At 39.7% G+C, this 22,057-nt stretch overlaps 1 protein-coding gene across 1 annotated transcript; it reads right to left on the reverse strand.

Annotated features, from left to right (window-relative positions):
• Positions 1 to 804: 804 nt before the first annotated feature.
• LOC109408004 (UDP-N-acetylglucosamine--peptide N-acetylglucosaminyltransferase 110 kDa subunit) lies at positions 805 to 20,091 on the reverse strand (the record flags this gene model as incomplete). Its single annotated transcript, XM_062843706.1, is given in 4 exon segments — positions 805 to 873; positions 950 to 1,133; positions 1,613 to 1,823; positions 19,815 to 20,091. Coding segments are annotated over 4 exon segments (663 nt in total), but the record flags the coding sequence as incomplete, so codon positions are not given.
• Positions 20,092 to 22,057: the final 1,966 nt, after the last annotated feature.

Here is a 22,057-nt window from a genome sequence, read left to right on the forward strand (position 1 = left end):
CCCTGGGGTTGCACTCAGTTTGCGCTCTTTCCCCTCTCATTCGCAGTGGGTGACTTCAACCTGGCTAAGCTGTAATCAAATTAGCTCTATGTTGCGACGAAATACGCTGAAATCATTTTAGGCGAGAATTCGATCAGTATTGTTTTTCTTGGTGTCCAAACATAAACAGAAAAGGATTACGCTCTCACTGAAAACCCAGTTGGAATGAACAGTGAATGAACTCAAGGCGAGGTTTTTGAATGTGACGTAGAATGAACGAAAAAAGAGGTAAATCGCGTTCAGCAAATTCCCATTCATACACACAATTTGTGCCCAACTGATAACGCGTATAAAAGGTGGCATTAAACTGTGAACTCGTCCCGCAGCTTATCTATCAGGAAAATCTAACTTCAAACTGATAACAGATAATAGAAAAAAATAACAGGCACGGGTTATTGGCAACCCATGCCACAAACCTACCTCTCCGCTCGTTCCGGTTCGCAGTGCTCATAATCCCGTGTATTTGTTATAATACGTTACAGGCACTGCCGAAAACAACATTACAACAGTATATTCACAAAATAAATAAATCAAGGTCAGCTTAAGGACGAGTTCACAGTGGAATGATCCTTTCGCACGATCGCGGCTTCTCGTTACAAAGTAGCATGCATTGAAACAAGGAAATGTTTTCGATTGAACGATCAGGACCGATTCTCGTCCACTCAGAGTATTTCACACACAAACGATAAATAAGACAAATAAAGTTTCAAAAATTAACGCCACGACAAACCGATGTTTGCACGACCGCCCTCGAATCCGACCTACCTTGGCCTCGTCTAGCCGGCCCAGAGCTTTCAACAGGTTACCCAAATCACTGCGCACGCAGTAGAGGTCCTAAAATTATCGAAAAAAAAAACCGAATCAGTTCACCTATCCATCATCACTGATTTTCTGCAATCTGTTGACCTACCGGATTGTACTGGAGTGCCGTGACGTACGCTTGGACCGCCTGTTCCATGTCGCGGGCAGCAACTAACGCCGCCGCCAGGTTGATGTACCCATCGATGAAATCCGGCTTCAACCGAACGGCATGGCGGTAGTTTTCTAGGGCTTCCTGCAGCTGACCGCGCTCCTTGTACACATTTCCCAGATTGCTGTAAATTTTGAGAAAAAAAAACGGGGAAAAAGGTAACGATGAAAAAGAGTCGAAGGTACCTAGTATGTAATGCTGAGCATATGAGTTGAGTGTTCCACATGCATTGGTGTAGCTAGAAAATGTTTGCTGGGACATTAGACAACACTGAGAATTGTTGGTTCTACTTAAGAAGCTAGTACACTTGCTGAAACTGAAAGAAATATGATGACACGCCCCTCCAAAACATTTTCTAGCTACACCAGTGGACGAAGGAAGCATGTGTGTAATTGAGTTGAGCTCCACATGACTGGCACTTGCCAAACCCTGAACAACCAAGTAATGCTAAGCAAACTGCAACAATGTGTCAACCCATCGAATCTGGTATATTTTAATCGACCACATTCCGATTTGTTGTTATGCAAACCAGGCTTCTAAATTTATCCAGCCAGTAGGTACACATCATGCATTTACATTTTTGCTAGGAACGCCGAAACTCACCTGTACGCCTCGGCCAGGAGCGGATTCTGTTTGATGGCCAGTGTGGAAAACTGGGCCGATTTGTCCAACCGGCGGCACTGGAAGTGAATCGACGACAGGAGCAGCAGGACACCGGTGTTGTTGCTCTCCTGACGCCACAGTTGCATGCAGTGACGTTCGGCATTTTCGTAGTCCACCGCTTGGTATTCGCGGTGCGCCAGCTCCAGTAGGCCTGCAATTGGGAGGGGGATGCGTGTAAAGTTAGTTTAGGTATAAAAGCTCTCTACGGTACAAACAAAGCAGTAAATAAGTGTGACCTTCCAAGTAGTATGGTATCGGTATCGTCGTGTGCCTACTAGCAATGTCATTTTTTTTAAAGGACACGGGATGCCACTATACTGCAATACGATGAAAAATCAATACGTAGCATGTAGAATGAGAAATATCTCATCATGCTATATACCGGTTATACTGCAATGTATCATAAAACACTACCGTAATCTCTACGAAATTTGTATTCATCGTCATCTGCATTAAACTTGAACTTTGTATCTACATATACCTACAATGTAAAATTGAAACATTGTGGACACTAAAGTAATTGGAAAAAAATGTTAATAAGATAGAAGATAAGTCAGCATCGAAGTGCTATTGTCTCTAATGAAGATATTAATTAACTTGTACGTAAAATTCGATTTGTATTGCTTAATTCATATTGTAAGTACATGTAATTTTACACAACGTGACTTGTTATACCGCATGAGCAAGTTTCACATCAGGTGTTGGTGTAAAATTACATCTTTTCTACGTAGAGAATCGGTCACCGTTGCCTGGAAGTGGGTCCAGAACTTAATAGATCCGGATCTAAAAATAAATCATAAACTAAGTAAAATTACATTAACAAATAATCAAACAATATGTTTCTAGATATTGTGCATGTAATCTTCACTATTATTATCTTTGTAGCTTTAAGCAAATAACGTAACGAAAACATCTCGCTTTATGTTTATAAGGGGTCCAAACCTAAGGTGCCATTTCACTGTTTGTCATAATGCCTAATATTTGCCGACATTCTTCCAAGGTTGCCATGATTCACGTTTGTTGGTCATTTGTTGGGCTTGCTTGGCCAAATACAGTGTATCAAAAAAATGTCCGTACAGCATTTTTTTGGTCAAAATAATGTTTCATTCAAATGTTCATAACTTTTTTATACATCAATCAAATACGCTGAAATTTTGACCAATCATAAATCATATGTTAAAGCTCCATTGGTAAAATTTTGAGCGAGATCGAATAAGTTTTCTGGAAATTATAGAACTTTTAGAAAAACTTATAAGATTTTTGAACACATTTTTTAAACATTTTATCTCAGACTGAGATTCTCAGTATGTACTCGATGAATTTTTTTCAATTTTTTTTGTGATACAGCTTATACCTGAGGCTTCCATATGCAGATGCTTTTGAGATTTTATATTCACTACAAAAAATATGAAAAATGTGCTTATGTAGTTGACGATTTAAAAAAAAATACTATTCTTTGTATATATAATCTACCAAACATTTTCCACCAAAGTGCATTAACTGAACGAAAAATACAAAGGACCTACTTTTCATATGTAGTTTAGTAGGTCCTGTTTAAAAATACTACATTAAGAGAGTTTCAAAACTTTGAAAACACGTGGCACTTTTATTGATCCAAAATATGATAAATTTCCAAATGACACTCTGAACATATACAGATTTTTCATATTTTTTGTAGTGAATATAAAATCTCAAACGAAGCTGCATATTGAAACCTTAGGTATAAGCTGTATCACAAAAAAGAAAAATTGAACAAGTTTCATTGAGTACGTACTGAGACATAATGTTTTTAAAATGTGTTAAAAAAATAAAAATCTTATAAGTTTTTCTAAAAGTTCTAGGGTATCGCGCTACTTGGGCGGTGGTTTTCTTCGTCTGTTATTTTCGTCTGTTTTCCACTGTAACTCGGTCAATTTTGGACCGATTGACTTGAAATTTTGTACACGGGTAGATACTATACCTATCTCACCGCATTCCAAGAATTGTGTCAATTGGTCCAAGATTGACTGAGTTATAGTGGAAAACAGACGAATATAGAAGCCACCGCCCAAGTAGCGCGATTCCCTATAACTTTCAGAAAACTTATTCGATCACGCTCAAAATTTTACCAATGGAGCTTTAATATATGGTTCATGATTGATCAAAATTCCTGCGTATTTGATTGATGTTAAAAAGTTATGATCATTTCAAAGAAAAAATATTTTGACCAAAATATTGCTGTACGGACAATTGTTTGATACACTGTATGTGCTATATCTAATGGGATCTTTATATAAACTAGCATATTGCTGCTCCTCTTGCACCTTCCATCTAACATTTGAATATTGGGTTGTCACTTTTGAGTATTTTTTCAGTGCACAGATAAAAATAGTGAGATTTACACGTCATGTAAACTTCAGTTTTGTCATGTAAACTTAGTGTTATGATGGTTTACATGATATATCATGTAAATTTGTGTTAGATGTCATGTAAACAAACAGAGTCATGCTGAGTTACATTGGATATTGGATATTTTATGACTTTTACATGATATGTCATGTAAATTTTTGTGATATCACACGCTCCAATCATGTGCATCATATGTCACAGAATTTTACACCCTTTTTTCGATCTGTGTGGCCTGTCTGAAGATTCCTCTATCAATGAATTCCTTTGGTGATTCCTCCAGCAATCCTTCAAGAATCTCTACTGTAACTTCAGACATTCCTGCGGGGTTTGCTCCAGGAATTCAAACAACTACTGCTGACATTATCTTCTGATCTTTGACGACCCTTCCAGAAATTTCTTCAGAAATTCCCAGAGTTTGGAATTTTATCGCGAGCCACTGAACGGTCTATACTCAGCTTGTACTACACTCGCGAATGTAGCAGTTCGTTAAGCAACATGCTCGGGAACGCTTCCCGAAATACTATTCATTCTCTTTCCCTGTTCGATACGAGAGCGCAATCAAGAGAGAGGATGCTCAGCCACGTGGCCGTCGGGTTACGGGTTGGGACACTATTCTGACAAAAAACATTGTTGCCGAATGCTTCGCTTTCATTAACCCTACGTCTCCACTAGACAGAAATGTCTTGCCATTTTGCTGGACATATGTGTCATAACAGAAATGTTCTCTCGCTGTTTGCATGGAAAGCAGCGGTGTTGATCATTTCTGTTGCGTTTTCTCTTTCTGGCAGCAAAATGGCAAGACATTTCTGTCTAGTGGAGACGTAGGGTTAATGAAAGCGAAGCATTCGGCAACAATGTTTTTTGTCAGAATAGTGTCCCAACTCTTGATTTTTATGCCAACGCAACCTGCAACATCATTAATACAATTAAATTAAATGGTATTTTACGTTTTGAGAGCTAAAATGCGATAAATATAATGATAAAAATAACGTATGTTCACAGTTGTTCCAAGCCAACGATGAGGGAGCTTCAGTAAGTGTTACACTTAGTGATGACCGCTCCTCGTCGAAGCTTTTGTATTTATATCGGAGCATCTTCTTTGTATTCCTTCGTGAACCATGCAACTCGACGAGAGAACAAATTCGCGTGTGGTAATTGAAACTGAACCAACAGAAGGGAAGAAAAACTGCCTCTCCAGGAATTTATCGGAAAACCAGTCGTTTATAAAACAATTTTTCGATATTTTAGTGATTCTTCCGTAATGGTGTTCTCTAGGAATTTCTTTGATTATTTTAAGAATTGTTCTAGAGTTTTATCCAGAGATCATTCAAGGATGCATGAATTACTGTAGGTAATGATCCAGAGATTACGCCACCTTTAGTGATTCCTGCAGATTTTATCTCCAGTAATTTCTTAAAGGGTTTCTTCTATAGATGTCACCGAAGGTTCTTCTAGGGATTCCAACAGAATTTCTCCCAGGAATTTGTTACACTTCTGGGCCCCGTAGCATAATCGGGCCAATAATATTAGCTACAAGTTACAAGCTACAAGTACTAATATTACAAGTGCTAATAATTTGTGTTGCATAAAGGCTTCATTTTCCACTAATATTATTAACACTTGTAATATTAGTGTCCATGAAAATACAAATTGTTTTGGTTCATTTACCTGTCAAAAATCATCCAACAGTTCACTATTAATTTGAAATGGCAGTTGTTGTTTGTTTATATTCTGCATTTTCCGCGTAACATCCGGAAATAATTTCATTTGTTCCGAAGTTTTGCATTCTTTATACGATACATGAAGAAATGCATGTGCTGTTTGGATCATTTTCGACCGCTCTGACGAAATATTTTTTACAAAGTATGGCACTGCAAATACCTAGATTTTAAGTAAAATGTCCCAAAGATTTAATAGTACTGGTTGAAAAACAATGTATAAAGATTTAGCAACATGTATTATGCTTCTTGTTAAAATCCGAAGTGATCGGGGATGCAAAAAATGAGCTTTTACCTACTTTTATATGTCGCAACTCGATTCGAGTTAGTGTATGTATATTGTAGCTCTTGATTAGCTTAATGATGCGCAATACAAGCAATTGATTCAAATTTATTTCGCATCTGCAACTTTACTTGTGCTTATAACTTTACCAAAAACCTCCAATCAAAGATGGGTATTGTAGAAACTTTGGAGAACTTGAGAGACTCAGCAGAAATTATATTTTGATCAAAAAAAAACGATCAATTCTGACTATACATGTCAATGGTTGCTCCTCCGTGATTGATCTGAACTGGTACCAATTGCACTGAGATCCAACTGAATAAGGGGCTGGGACATTCCACTTATTCTCAAAGTGCAATTTTAGCAGCTCATGCATATTTGATTCAATAACGGCGCCGGCCAAGTCCTTATAGTCAGCTGGGATGGGAAAGGAATGTTAGAGTTTACTGGTTGTTGCTACTAGAGACCGAGAGCACTCTGCGTCCCCACAACCCGCACGGACTGGGGTATTTGTTAGACGGAAAGGATGGGAGATCTGGGAGTCACCGTTGGGTCGGTGATACGGTCCATGGATAGGGGTTATTTATAGTGTTCGTGATAGATTGTGTGGTGAATAATGTGAATAAGGTCAAGCGGCACAGCACGCTTTGGTTGCATAACTTATAGGCGTTATATATACACTGTGCTGTGAGTGGAAGTTGGAAGGGAGGGAAACGATTTTTTTTTTCAATTCGTTTCTGGTTCTAGCGATGGCTATGAACATATGAATATACATGAGTTGTATATGTAGAGAAGAGAGAGCGAGAGAAAGTAGATAGAAAGATACAAAGTAGGATGAAAAGGACGGGCCAGGGATTGAACCCATGACCTTCTGCATACGAATCAGAAGCGGTAGCCACTAGACCACCAAGCCCGTCAACTTGAGAGACTCAGCAGAAATTATATTTTGGATATAAAGTGTACATCAACGCAATTTTCTCTTCAATGAGTTTCGAATATATATTGCCAAATTTAATCGTCGAAAACTGGAATTAAGGTTGACATTTTAGATAAATAATACTTTTGAGTTCATCAAAATGGTAAATCGATGTATTCAAAACTAAATATGACTTCTGCAATACTTTAAATCTAACTTGTAAATTATTTTACAAGACCTTTGAGACTTGTAATCAAAAGTACAAGTCATAGCTAATATTTTATACTTGTAGTTTGTTTATGCAACATACACTTGTAAATTCTACTAATAATATTAGTCCAACCGACTTGTAGTATTGGACTTGTAACTTGTACTTGTAGTATTTTTATGCAACAGAAAATTACAAGTTACAAGCTACAAGACTAATATTATTAGTAAAATTTTCATTATGCTACAGGCCCCTGGTAGTTTATCCAATGTGACCAATCAAAGTAGGGAGAGTGGCACATACCACATTACCATACTGCTGTTCACGATGAGTAATGTAACCCTGTTTTTAAATAATATAAATCTTGGAAAGAATCGTTTATGTTAGTTGTTGTTCCCCATGTTAGGGGCGAGTGATCAACGTCCGAGTGCCAGGGCAGGACCGCGGGTTCGGCATCGTAGCGCTGCAGGAGGTGTGTTGGACAGGATCTATGGTGCGAACGTTTAGAGGTAATCATACCATCTACCAGACCTGCGGCAACACATGCGAGCTGGGGGCAGCTTTCATCGTGATGGGTGATAAGCAGAGGCGCGTGATCGGTTGGTGGCCGATCGACGAAAGAATGTGCAGGTTGAGGATCAAGGGCCGATTCTTCAACTTAACTTCAGCATAATAAACGTGCACAGTCCACACTCCGGAAGCAATGGTGATGACAAGGACGCATTTTACGAGCAGCTCGAACGCGAGTACGACCGGTGCCCAAGCCACGACGTCAAGATCATCATAGGAGATTTAAACGCTCAGGTAGGCCAGGAGGAGGAAGACCGACGATTGGAAAGTTCAGCGCCCACCAGCAGACGAACGAAAACGGCCTCCTACTCATTAATTTCGCCGCCTCCAAAAACATGGCCATACGTAGCACACACAGATCGAAAAAAGAATGTAAAGTTCTGTGACATATGATGCACTTAATTGGAGCGTGGGATATCACAAAAGTTTACATGACATATCATGTAAAATTCATGAAACATCATGTAAACTTCCATTATATGTCATGTAATTCAGCATGACTCTGAGTTTTTACATGACATATAACGTAAATTTACATGATAAATCATGTAAACCATCATAACACTAAGTTTACATTACTGAAATAAGTTTACATGGCGTGTAAATGTCATTATTTTTATCTGTGCATTTTTCCAACACAGCCTCCCTTATCGTTATACCTGGAGATCACCACAGCAGACGGAATTGCATCGACCACGTTCTGAATGATGGACGGCACTTTTCTGATACTATTGACGTTAGGACCTATCGTGGCGCCAACATCGACTCCGGCCACTACCTGGTGATGATCAAACTTCGCTCAAAATTTTCCGTCATCAACAATGTACGGTACCGGCGACCGCCACGGTACAACCTAGAGCGACTAAAACAACCTGATGTCGCCTCAGCATTCGCGCAGAATCTCGAGGCCGCGTTGCCAGACGAGAATGAGCTCTATGAGGCCCCTCTAGAGGACTGCTGGAGTACAGTGAAAGCAGCCACCAACGACGCAGCCGAGAGCACCATCGGGTACGTGGAACGGAATCGACGAAACGAATGGTTCAACGAAGAGTGCAGAACGGCTTTGGCGGAGGAGAAGAACGCAGCGCGGGCGGTAATGCTGCAGCAAGGGACCCGACAGGACGTGGAACGTTACAAACCACAAGCGGAAACAGCAGACCCGCCTCTTTCGGGATAAAAAGCGCCGCCTGGAAGAAGTGGAGTGCGAAGAAATGGAACTGCTGTGCCGTTCTCAAGAAACACGGAAGCTCTACCAGAAGCTCAACGCATCCAGCAACGGCTTCGTGCCGCGACCCGAAATGTGCAGGAATAAGGACGGAGGCCTCTTGACGGACGGACGTGAGGTGATCAAAAGGTGGAAGCAGCCCTTTGATCAGCACCTAAATGGTGTGGTGAACGTAGGCACGGGAGACCACGGCAACGGAGGCAATGACTATGCTGGTGCAGCAGAGGATAGAAACGGACCAACTCCCACGCTGAGGGAAGTTAAGGTTAAGGATACCATCCACAAGCTCAAAAACAACAAAGCGGCTGGTAAGGACGGTATCGCAGCAGAACTCATCGTGATGGGCCCGGAAAAGTTAGCCAATAGCAGGGTTGTGCAGTTTCAGGATGGTTAATGTCGAACGATACTCGCTTTAACCATCACTTCATACGACAAACGCAGTCCATCAAAACATAATCGATTCACGCAAAAGCCACTCAAGCCAACTCTCATTCAATGCAGAGTCAGCCACATCCAACAACAGCGATCGTATTTTGTTTTCGACCCACACGATGAAACACCGAAGCGAGTTTTTGTTCTACGCTTTGCATGCATATTCATAGGGCGTGCTGTGTTTTTGCGCCATGCAATACTACTTACCAAATTGACCTTCATCCTGGCCCTTTCTGATGAGAGTCACCCAGCAGTGAGTGACAAAGTTTTGCGTCGGAACGACTGTTGACAAGCGTACGGTTGCTCAGGAGATTTGCGTGGCGGCGGCAGCCACCGTATCAATGCGTTCGTCTCGAATGTGTTCGTTAGCAACATAGAGACGGTCGGCTGTAGCGTTAGAAGAGCAATGTTGATGTTGCGGCTTTTTCGTGTTATGATGGTGATAATGCACAAGACTGGTCAGTAGTCTGCACCGGTTAGTAGTCAAGGTCTGGGAAACCGAAAAGCTACCGCAGAAGTGGAAGGAGGAGATAATATGTCCCATCCACAAGAAAAGCGACAAGTTAATGTGTGAGAACTTTCGAGCGATCACCATTTTGAATGCCGCCTACAAAGTACTATCCCAGATCATCTTCCGTCGTCTTTCACCTATAGTAAATGAGTTCATGGGAAGTTACCAAGCCGGTTTCATCGGCCAGTCGACAACGGACCAGATCTACACTGTACCGCAAATCCTCCAGAAATACCGTGAATACCAGGTCCCAACATGTTCATCGACTTCAAGGCGGCATACGGCAGTATCGACCGCATAGAGCTATGGAAAATCATGGACGAGAACAGCTTTCCCGGGAAATTTACTAGACTGATAAGAGCAACGATGGACGGTGTGCAAAACAGCGTGAGGATTTCGGGTGAACTATTCAGTTCATTCGAATCTCGACGGGGACTGCGACAAGGTGGTGGACTCGGTATTCCATCTCATAAATATTTTAAAACATTCTTAAATAATAGTATGGAAGAAGCTCACCAAGTTTAAGTCTAGTATCGACCGACGAAATCATTCTCTAATTTCTATAGCATTTAAACAAACAATTCTAGATCAACTGACTTGAGCAGCAGTGGCCAGAGTTGTACGACGTGAATCAGCAAAGATTGTTGGTATCAACACAATCAAAGTATTCAACTACGTCTAGTGTAAAAGCCAAATATATCCGTAATATTTAAATTGGAAGAAATACTAAGAAGTTCATCGCAAATCTATAATATTGGACTATAATATGAATTCAAAAAATGTTTTCTTTTGTAAATATTACTGAAGATGTTTGCACCTACTTCTGAACGACTTCAAGAACTTCCGGATGAATTTTTCTGGATGGTTAAGGGAACTTTTGGCCAAATTGAAAAGCATCAAATCGCCAAAAATACATACTTCGAATTTTCAAGAGCACAAGCCTGAAGAACTAATTGACGAATTGAACGCGGTGCGTTGTTTGGTTCTCCAGATTTATGCTTTTAAAATTTCAGGGTATGGCTTTGTTCTATATAATCGCCTAAGGATGGATTGAACTTGTGTGTAGTAAATATGAAGATTTTCAAACCTGCGCACAAAATCTGTCAACAGGAGAGAGTAGGAAATTTCCTTACGTAATAACTGATTGTCCCCTCAGAAGAAGTGGCAAAACCACACTTTCTATTGGACATTGTATTAGTAACAAGATGTTACACTTCGCAATGAGACGCGGTGACGAACTGCTCAAGCATTGAAGTGTTGTAAAAGCTATATAATTACGTAGTATGCATATCGAGTAGGGTGGGCGCTTCTTGAGAGATTAGAACTTCGTCCCGCTTTCGCACAATTGCCGTTCTATTTTAAAATGCCACGCTACACTAGGTATAGGAGGCCTTTTCCTATGGCGAATAGCGGCATATCGAATTATGCATGCAACCAGCCAGCGCAGCCAGCGGTGTCGTAAAAAGGACGGACCAACCGATATGAAGCGAATATACCTACCTACCTAGAGTACCGTCAAGGCGCCATTCACCGTGGGGGCTCCATTCACCGTGTGCCTTCGAATATTTTTTCATTATTTCCATATTATGATTGAATGATATGACAATTTCCATTCAATTTCACCAATACAGCACTAATGTATTGTTGCCATGTCAAAACGCTCATTAAAAACATTTAAAAGTATCATTTTGACACTAAAGTGTGTTTACATGAAGCGGGTTTCTGCTCGTTCACTGCATTCATGGTGAAAAAACGAAAACTGCGCTAAGGTGATTTAAGCTATAAACTAAATGTAGTAACGTTTTTATTCCACCAAGAAGCAATTAAATTCACATATCAGGTATGTATTTTGCATTACCGAAGTAAGTTTAACAAGAAAGTACGATTACTCATACTTTTTAATTGAAACAAAAAGGCACGGTAAATGGGTACCCTAAAAATCAATGGTCTCCATTCACCGTGCCCCATATTGTCCCATATATCTAGAAAAAAATCGAAAATTTGAAAATTCGTTTTTTCAATAAAATCTTGCAAGTTATTACTTGAAAGGAATTTAAACGAAGAAAATTCCCTTGGCTGGGTTGTTTTGATCATTTTTAAACAAAGTAGAATAAAATTTCTCATACACGGTGAATGGGTCCCTACTACCACGGTGAATGGTGACCTACCACGGAATTAGGCGACCCTACTACCCTTTACTAATTGTACTATATCACCAAATTTTGTGAAAAATTTTCTACTTCTGTGAATATTGCTTTAATTTTAACCTATAATGAAGGCAATTAAAAGCGGCACCAACAATGTTTATAGGACTGGTGTCAAATGACATCCCTTATTTGCCCCGAATCCTCTTAAATCCACGGTGAATGGTGCCTTGACGGTAGTTGTCCGTCCGTCGCACACAAACGGAGTGATTGTTGGGGCGCAATCGCGTTCCGATGCGAGCATAACAGTGCTATTGTAGCTGTACAGAGGTAGTCGTCGGACGAGAATGTGATTCCCTTTATTCTCCGGGATGTGTTCATCTTTCTTAAATCTGGGAATGGCGCAAGAATTTCTCAAAAATTTGAAATTCTCTCATTCAAAATAATAAAATTTCATAAATTTCAGCACTTATACCTGTAATGCTGGGTGCCATCTCTCATAACTTTGAAAATGACTAATCACTAAAAATTAAATACATTAAGATTACATAGACATTACACAGAATCCCTATCAATAACAAAGGGCACATACATCACCTACCTAATTGACTAGCCAAGTTCACGAATACGTCGACAAGTTCAATCACACTTATTAGGCGTACATTCTGACCTTATTTTATGTCAGTTCTCGTCTGTTATCTCTAATCAATCATTGCTCTAAATCTTGAAATCTTCAGTAAAGTTTGAAAGAACAACAAAGGAAAACCATTATCCAGTGATAGTTCTTGATAGCTGTTCAGCATAATTTGAGTGAGCGTCAAGTGCTATTTCATAGTACATAGAATAATACAAAGTTTTATTTTCTTCTGAAACCTGGAAACACTACCGCAAAGAAAATCAAAATCGTAATATGTAGTTCACTACAAGCCATCTAGATCTATTCACTTGTCTTTGTATAATTCGCTTATTTAAAATTATCTCAGCAACTGGCAACACTGCACAATGTCAAACGTTGATCAAGAATATTTCAAAGTTTAGTATCTTTAGAGTCATTTTATTACACATCATTTTTTAGCTTCTTTTTTATAGATATTATTATTGTAGTAGCTGGCAACATTCAGATTTAAATAAAGCTTAATATCTCAGAAATGGTAAGGAATAGGCAGTTCGAATGTTCGACAATATTATATCGTACTCCAAGCACGGCTCCGTTTCGGAAGCTCCTGAAACCTTTCAACTATCAAGAGAAGAAACATCAAAGCATTTGTTGGAAAATTGTACCATTGAAGCTGTTCTTTCACCCCCGACTCGCATTCTAACAGTTCACCACTTTGAATGGAACATCATAGTTGGTCTTTGTTATCATCCAATCTTCTACTGTTTTTATGTCCATGTTTAATTCAAAGTCTTTGATAATCCTCAAATGTCAAACAAGATCCCCGTCTAGGACTTTATTGTAACGTAGGGGGATTAGGGGCATAATGGACACCCTAAGCAAATAAGTACGTTAGGCCTGTATAACGGAGTAAAACTTAACATATTATCAGTTGACTTACAACTTTAACTTATTTCCTACGTCTTTCAATCATTTACAGCAGGTAGAATGTCTTTATTGTAAAGAAATAATGAATTGTAAACCCTGTGTTTTTCAAGGCCGGCAGGAAAGGTACGGGGTGAAATGGACACCCATCGGGGCATAATGGACACCCCTGCATATGTTATGCTAATTCTTTGGTTACATCGATCAGTTAAGTAATTTGCCTACGGAGATCAATACCACAGATATAATACTCCAAGATGTTTACTTTTTCCGAGAACTGAATTTGAACTCCATCTAGAGAAGGTTCAGTAAGATTTATGTTTAACCTAGTAAAGGTACAATTACAGTTTTACAGTTTTTGAAGGGTTTACGTTCAATCTCTCCTCTTGGCACCATTTGAGGGTAACATTCAACGCAGATTGTAGCCGGCTGGATATCGTGTCGTCATATTTTTCACGTATCAGAACACAACTAACATTTTCAGCTGTATAAGCTTTAGTTATTTGCTTTCTGTTGTGTAACCATCGAATAAAAGTAGTCAACGCTGAATAAAAAGGAAGCTGGTCAAATATAAATCATAAGCTACTACACGACTGCAAAACAAGTACCATACAGCTACCACACTCGGTTTTCAGAAATCCATCACTTGTCACTGCCTTTACTCCACTCTATTCCAACTCCGGGAGATTTCCTGGAAGATGTGAAAACTTGAACAAATCGAATAGGAGTCCCCACTAACAAAACAGCTGCTACTACATATACAGTATAGTTCATTATACCGATCAATCTCCAAACCAGCAGCGCTTTGAAGGCCGTCATGCGATTTTATTACAGCTAGAAGCTGTAATAAAGAAACTGTTGGTATAACAACACGGCTTGTCGAATGTAAACATTATTGTCAGAACAAACTTTAAGCGGAATATATAGCTACTACGCAAATTATTTACAGCTATCCATCTCTGTGCTGTGAAATTATTTGGGTTGCTTTTATGGCACTTTAATTCAATGCCGGGAGTTTTGCCAGAAGATGTGCAAATCGAGTATGAATCCCAGTCAATACAACAGCTGCTTTTATACAGTACGTTTTGTAATGTTGCCAAATACACATAACAGCAGCGCTTCGTAGCTGTTTAAAGAACACTCGTTCAGCTAAAAGCTGTGACGAAGAACCTGTTGGCACAACCACACAGCTTGTTCACTGTTAACATTGCGTTTGACGTTTCACAAGCTTTTGCAGCAAGATGAAGTTGGGTAAGGTTTCTTGTGGCACAATTTGAAGCCTTGTCTGGAGTAAAACAAAACGGGCTATTTTCTATGCTATTTATATATAGCAGTGTGGTAGCGAGGACATAATCGGAACCAGTGGATACGGAGATCGGGAGTTCGATTTCAAGTAACGGCAAGTACTTTAATTATTCAATTTTAAAAGCGATAATTCCAGTTCCACATGTATTGCGTCACGGTATCCATAACATAATTATATTTAATCGAATAATTTGGGGATGCCGTATAAATATTATTTAACAACTGCGAAAAGGCTGAAAAAGTGCCTTCTCAAGATGTTATTCAGTTAGTGATAACATAGGAGCCGAGAAAAGAGCTACGACTTCGTGGCATAGAAGCTGCTCGCACAGCATACACATGTGGATTAAGTTCGCCAGATTCATTAGTATAGGGCTTGCATAGAAGTTTCCGTCCATATGTACAACACAGTAACTCAGTATCAAGCCGTATTGAGGACGCTTTGTTGACGTTTACATTCACAATAAATGGTACTTGGGAATAGCTATATCATCTACGCATCTAGCAACCTCAATTCCTTGATTACTAAGCTGTTTAGGTAGTTTGTCTACTACAAAAGACCACAATAAGGGTGATAGTACTTCTCCTTGAGGATAGCCTTTCACAGATCTGACTGATAGTTGAGCACCTCCAAGAACGAAGGAGATCTCACGATCTTTAAGCATCCGTATTATCCATTCGATAATGCACTTATCAGGGTCCCTTGCTTCCATTGCTGAACGCATTGAGTTGTAGGATGCGTTATCGAAAACTCCTTAAATGTCGAGAAAAACAACCACGGCTATTTCCTTGGCTTGAAACGATTTCTCAACTTTGCTGACTACCGACTGAACTCTGTTATGGTAGAATTACCTGTTTGATAAGCAAATTGAAACTTGCTTGGAGGAATTTCTACTGAGCTGGTAAACTTGATAAAGCAATCCACTATTTTCTCCATAGTCTTTAACAGAACACAGGAAAGGCTAATAGACTGGAAGGCTTTAGGTGTTTATTTCTCGCGTTTAGTATCATACGGGCGTAATTACAATGATATCTCGGTGTGTTTCGATAAAGGACGACTAGGACTAGCATCTAAAACAACAAAAACAATAAAAATGATTTGCCAGCCAAGTTATTAACCAAAGAGAAAATCGATGAAGAGAAATCGATCATTGTAGATACGCCTGTATGATACTAAGCGCGAGATTTATCTCTTTTGCCAGCTTTTGGAATAAAAACAACACGAGCCTTACGCCAGTCTTTAGGTATGTAATAGTGACACTGTCTCTGAATATTTCAGTTAAGAACGGACCAATCGTTTCTTTCCCTTGTTGAAGTAACGCTGGAAAGATTTCATCTATCCCAGCTGATTTGAAAGGCTGAAAAGAACTCAGAGCCCATTCGACCCTGAATGGCGTAAAGATAGGAATTTGTCGACCATACATGGTTTACCTTGTCTGAGTCCTGCTCTTCAGCCGAGTATAAGATTGACCCCGGAAGATGACTCTTCATCATCTCTTTCAAAATTTCAGATGAATCGACAATAAAACTGCCATCTTCCTTTTTGAAGCTTCCAAGACCATTAGAATAGTCTTTTGAAAGGACTTCATGGAGTTTTGCCACTGCAGGAGCGTCACTGATGTCTTCACACACCCGTCTCCAATCCTTACGTTTGGCTAGCTTCAGATCCCTGTTATATTTTGTTAGGGTTTTTTTGTAATGAATCCAATCGCAGAAGTAGCCGTTGCTCTATTGAACAATGTTTCAGAACTAAGAAAAAAAGTTTAGCTAGCTTGTTATTCCTTCAAGGAAGGGACATCCCTGTTGGATGAGCTCTGTTGGGTAGGGCAGCTACCATTGTATGCTAAGATCATTTTGTCAATGATCTCTTCAGAGGCATTTCCTTACCGTGGAACAGATATGATCTGCCCAATTTGCAAAGAATGCTCATTCATTAAATAAAAACGATAGAGATCCCAGTTAGTGTTCTTTGGGTTTCTATAGCTTTCAGTTAGTATGGATCCGGCTTTATAATCAAACCTGACATGTTTGTGATCCGACAGTGATTCTTCATCAAAGACGATGAATGCTGAACAGTGAGAGTATTAGCTGAACAATAATTGGTTAATGATGTCCATTGCTGAACATAATGACAGCTGAATATTGGACTGAAGTATGGCTTGTTCACCCTCTTTAACCAGCAATACATATATGGCTGAATATCAAGTTGAATAGAATATTATTCATCTGGGTAACCAGCTTTAAAACATACACCAACACGCGGAACCAATCATCTGTTGTTCAACTTTTAATCAAATATTTTTTAACAGCTGCACCCGAGCATGTTCTCGTGAAGTCGACATCGCTTCTTCAGCCTCAATACAGACTTAATTCAACTTATGTTCTTTACTATTCAGACACAAGTAATGCTCTGGATGGAATGTAATGGATATGTATATAATAAGTGTGTGTGGTGCAGTGAAGAGAATTGTCAGACAAAAGAGGCACAAAACAAGCAACAAAGAAGGTGCGACGATTACTCTTTATCCCTACTGGTAACAGATAATGACATGATCTCGAAATTTTTTGTTGCAGACAAAACGGAAGCTGAATTTGTTGTGTACTTTTCAACTCGTGAATAATCAATTATTGCTAACCCAAAGTCGAAACTGTTTGATGATAGAGCTCCACCAGAGTTGCAGGGTTTACCGACTCGAAGTTACCGTTCGAAAATCGCAATGCAAGGCTTAAAAATCTCTAAACTCGTGGTGTACGATGTTAATCCCATTATTTTCAAGTTGGGACAAACTTATGTCGCATGGGTTTGTTTGTCGCAACAAATACAGGTTGCGCAATTGTCATTATTGTTGCGCGATGGTTGAATTTTGATTCACTGGTGTGGTGTATGTGCTAAGGTGAGTGAATATAAATCAGGAGGTCCGAGTTCAATTCCCCGTTTTCCCACAGATTAGTTTATACATTCCTAATCATCTCTTCAGGAAGTAGACGCAGCTAATGGTAAAAATAGGATCACGAAAGTGTTTTTATTTTATTTTTACACAATTAATAAATTTAATTGATTACTGATTAAGCTCATATTAAGCCTTACATCAGCCTTCCAATGAACCTCAAATCAACTAAAGTTTGAATAAAATCATAAAACTTAGATGTTTAGGAGCTGGAAAAAGGATTATACCTCTTGTGCTCAGCTTTTGTTCAAATGAAGGCTGATTTAAATTTCAAATTTCAAATTGTTACCTGGGAAGCCAGTTCACAATCTTTTCCGACAGTAGGTCACTACAGATGGTGAGATCTAGGACCTCCTGTCGAATAGCATTAAGAAAAGTAGGAGAAACTCCTTTATTACATACATCTATATTATCATTAGAAATGTAATTCAAGAGATCTTCGCCTCTTTTGTTGACATCATCAACATCTCCCGGGAAGTAAACAGAAGCAACTCATACCTACGTTTTCCCCCCGGATCGTCGGAACCTCCATCTTGATATTTAATGTCCCTATTTACTAAAATAGCAGTCCTTGGTTGGATATTCATCATACAAATGTTGAATTAAACCCACGTCCAATTTCTCCTTGGCAAGGAGCTAAGGATGGCTGATGCACCCTTCGCATGATGAAAGTTTATTTGTAACACTTTTATTAGACTCATTTTTGTGTTATTTATCCATCTGTGATTCCCGAAACAGCATTTAGGTATTCGGAAGCACACAAATTAGATGACGGTATGTTGTATCGATTTGCTATTGAAAATAACATGCACTTTCGCTAATTGTTCGTAAAAAGAAGCTCGAGAGTGTTTCGTGTTTATGTTTTACTTCGTACTCAGGAATCAGACAGGTGCGAATAAACTAACACAAGGAAGCATCGCGTTTTGATGGCAAAATCAGAAGAAAGACACATCTATCACACGGTATGAAACGGCAGAACTAAGAACTCTGTGATTGCAGAGGAAAGCATTGATCGGAACGTTATGCGGAGGTTTCGTGCAGCTGTCAATGATTTGCGGCTTAAGCCTGCGCCAGTGCCCATCATGTGCAATGGACAGGAAACAAATTTGCTGACAGATAAAACCAAACCATAGCAGTCAGGTGTACGGAACACGTCAAAAAATGTTGAATGGTGTCCCCAAGAACAGGATTAACATCGTTGGTGACGGTCAAGCGAGGTTAAAAAGATCCTCAAATGTTGAAAAACAATAGGGCTACTGGGTAGGACGGAATCTCAGTTGAACTTCCTTAAACGCAGAAGCGAGCAACTGCATCAATTCATCTACCAGATTCTCATAAGATGTAGAATGACTCTGTAGTGAGCATTTATGAAGAACAGAGGCTCGTGTTGAAGTTTCACTTAGGCTTACAATATGTATGTTTCATGACATTTGATTTCATACTGTGATCTCCGAAGAACTAAAGTTTCCCAAATGCTTCCTAAATGTTTCACCACACTTTTTGGTAGAATGCTGGACAAATTCACTTGAAAGCTTACCAGAAGTTTAGTTATGGTATTCTAAGCAATCCATGCAAGAAGAAGGGAAGGAGTCAAATAAGTATTCTAATGAAATACCGTCGCCATCAAATCTTGTTCTTTTAACCTAATTCAATATCCGGACGTCTCAGCAAAGTAGGCTGATAACCTTAAATTTTGTACTGTCTTATGAGATAGAACCCATTGGCCAGTGCAACTCCTGTAAGCGCTTTAAATACATATTCAACAAATCTGAGAAGGGTTCTATCACACCATAGGTAGATCAGTTCTGGTATGTTTTTTCTTCCTGCGACTTACAAAGATTGAATAAGCATGACGCAAACATGCATCGTAAGATGGTAGAATGGAGAAAACACTTTTTTTAACACTTGATTAGGAATTAAAAATAAAAATGCAAATGCGATGGTTAGGGGTACTTACCGACTGACGACAACTGTTGGGTCTGATCGATTTTGACGCTGTTCTGGACGACCTGCTGCTGCTGGACCTGGACCTGGACGACCTGCTGCGGGGCTTGCTGCTGTATAACCACCGTCTGAGGTTGAGTCTGCACAACCTGGATCTGCTGTGGCACTGGGGACGGCTGGGCCGCCTGAGCACCCGGGACTTGACCCTGCATTTTCTTAGCTACTTCGACTTTTCTGCGTTTTGTAATTCCGATAGAAGCACCACTATCACCACAATCAGCAGGACTTATCTGGGTCCGGCCAAAAAGAAAGAAGAAACACGGTCGCGAAAATTTCGCGAATTAGCACCGATTGGAAAGATTATTTTTTCTTTGCTGGGTGGTCTGATCACTGACAACACTGAGTAGCCACAATGGGGAAAGCTCACATTTAGAACACACCGAGAGTCACACTAGTAGGTATTCACAGGAAAAACAAGGAGTATCGATTCGTGAACGAGTTTTTATCCGCGCAAATTCTGGACTTTCTTCCAGCCTATAACCCCCAAACAACACGAAACACGCGAAAAAATGCTCACACGACAACAGTAGTGGAAGGAAGAAAGTCAATCGCCATATTATTTGCCCTGCCTAGTTGGGTCCATCCAAGCGAGGTAGCTCGTTCCTTCCTATCTAACTGGTGCTGTGGCGACTGGCGTACTAGTACGTACGTAGTGCTGGCTGGCTGACTGATGGGCACACTATACCACGAGAGCGGGACTGGGCGTGCGTGTGTGTACGGCCTTGTCTGGTCAGCAGGCCTCACTGATACTGCAGCGTTGAACGACATAAAATACACAACGACGAAAGCACCCGCCCGGTACGATTAGGGGTTGTTCATGAATAACGTTGGAAACAGCAAAAAGGGGACAACGACGATGGTGTGTGGTAGCATAGTAGCATACAAAATGTTGTTTTGGCATGTGACATACGAATTAAAATAAGTTCGTTTTGGATTTCAGTACAAGTTTCGGGTATTGGTTGGTGAGCTCATTCCATATTATTTGAGAGAGAAAGCAGTACGCATGATTCATTCACGTCTGATAGAAGTATATGATATATTTTATTGAAAGCAATATTTTCTTCAGTTCACTGAAGTATTAATAAATAATCTTATCGTTATTGATCCCCTTACTAGGCATATATGCCACATTTTCAACCCACTCAATACGAAGGATTAAGGCGCAGTTTGTTTTGTTTCTTATTTTTGAATTTCTTTAGAAGTGAATTAGTATGATACGAAAAAAACGGAATCACTTGGTGCTGTAATCACTTTGATTTCGATTACGATGAATTTGGGAAAACAGGATTACTAATGCTTCTTTGACCCTACTAAAAACTGGAGGTTTGAGTGTTCGACTGTCGGATGCACTAAATGTCGAGCTAAATGTAGAATTCCCCGGCTATGCAGTCAAGAAAGTTCTTGGAACGACAACGGTTTTAATTCCACTCTACGTTTCGGCAATGTTAATTGTCATCTTCAGAGGAAAAAATATTTAGTTCGTTCTGTGTCTGTAGTCTTTACTAAGCGGAAATTCCACTTATTTTCTGATGATCGCTCAATATTTACTACAAACTACACGACAGGATATTCAAACTGACTCGTCACTGCTTGCTTCACTCGGGAAGCAAAAAATCTACAAACCACGCCAATGTTCAACTCTTAGAACCTCAATGGTCGCTCAATGTTCAATTCATAGAACCTCTTTTACTGTACATAAAAACTTGATTATGAGTAAATGCCGTTACTTGAAGTAATGGATCCATCAAAGTATGTCTCAAATATAAACATTAGCACGAATTTAATCTCAATTTGTTACAGTAAACAATAGTATGAAACGAGCTCATTCATTGATGTGCCTCCATCTATACCTCCATCGCTGGTTGTCCTGGTCTCTCGTACTCAAACGAGACACAAAATCAAAGCTCAAAAGAACCACCAAATGCATCCGCGGTAACGCGTCGAGTTCGGGCCCGAAATTTTTTGCTGCTACCGGAGAAACATGCGGCTGGAACTGAACAAGAGACACTCGCGCCGATCGACGATTTTTCGGTACTCGTTTGCTATTTTCAGCAAATTGAAATGACAAACTCGCGTGTCATGCCTCGATTATGTGTGCTTGACAACCACCAGAGATTATGTGCTATCACATTGATGTACAGTAATTTCCGGTGAAATTGATCGACGTGAGGTCCATTTTATATTTTAAAAATAAAG

Source organism: Aedes albopictus, unplaced genomic scaffold (assembly GCF_035046485.1).
Source record: "Aedes albopictus strain Foshan unplaced genomic scaffold, AalbF5 HiC_scaffold_477, whole genome shotgun sequence".
In the NCBI taxonomy this organism is placed as follows: domain Eukaryota; kingdom Metazoa; phylum Arthropoda; class Insecta; order Diptera; family Culicidae; genus Aedes; species Aedes albopictus.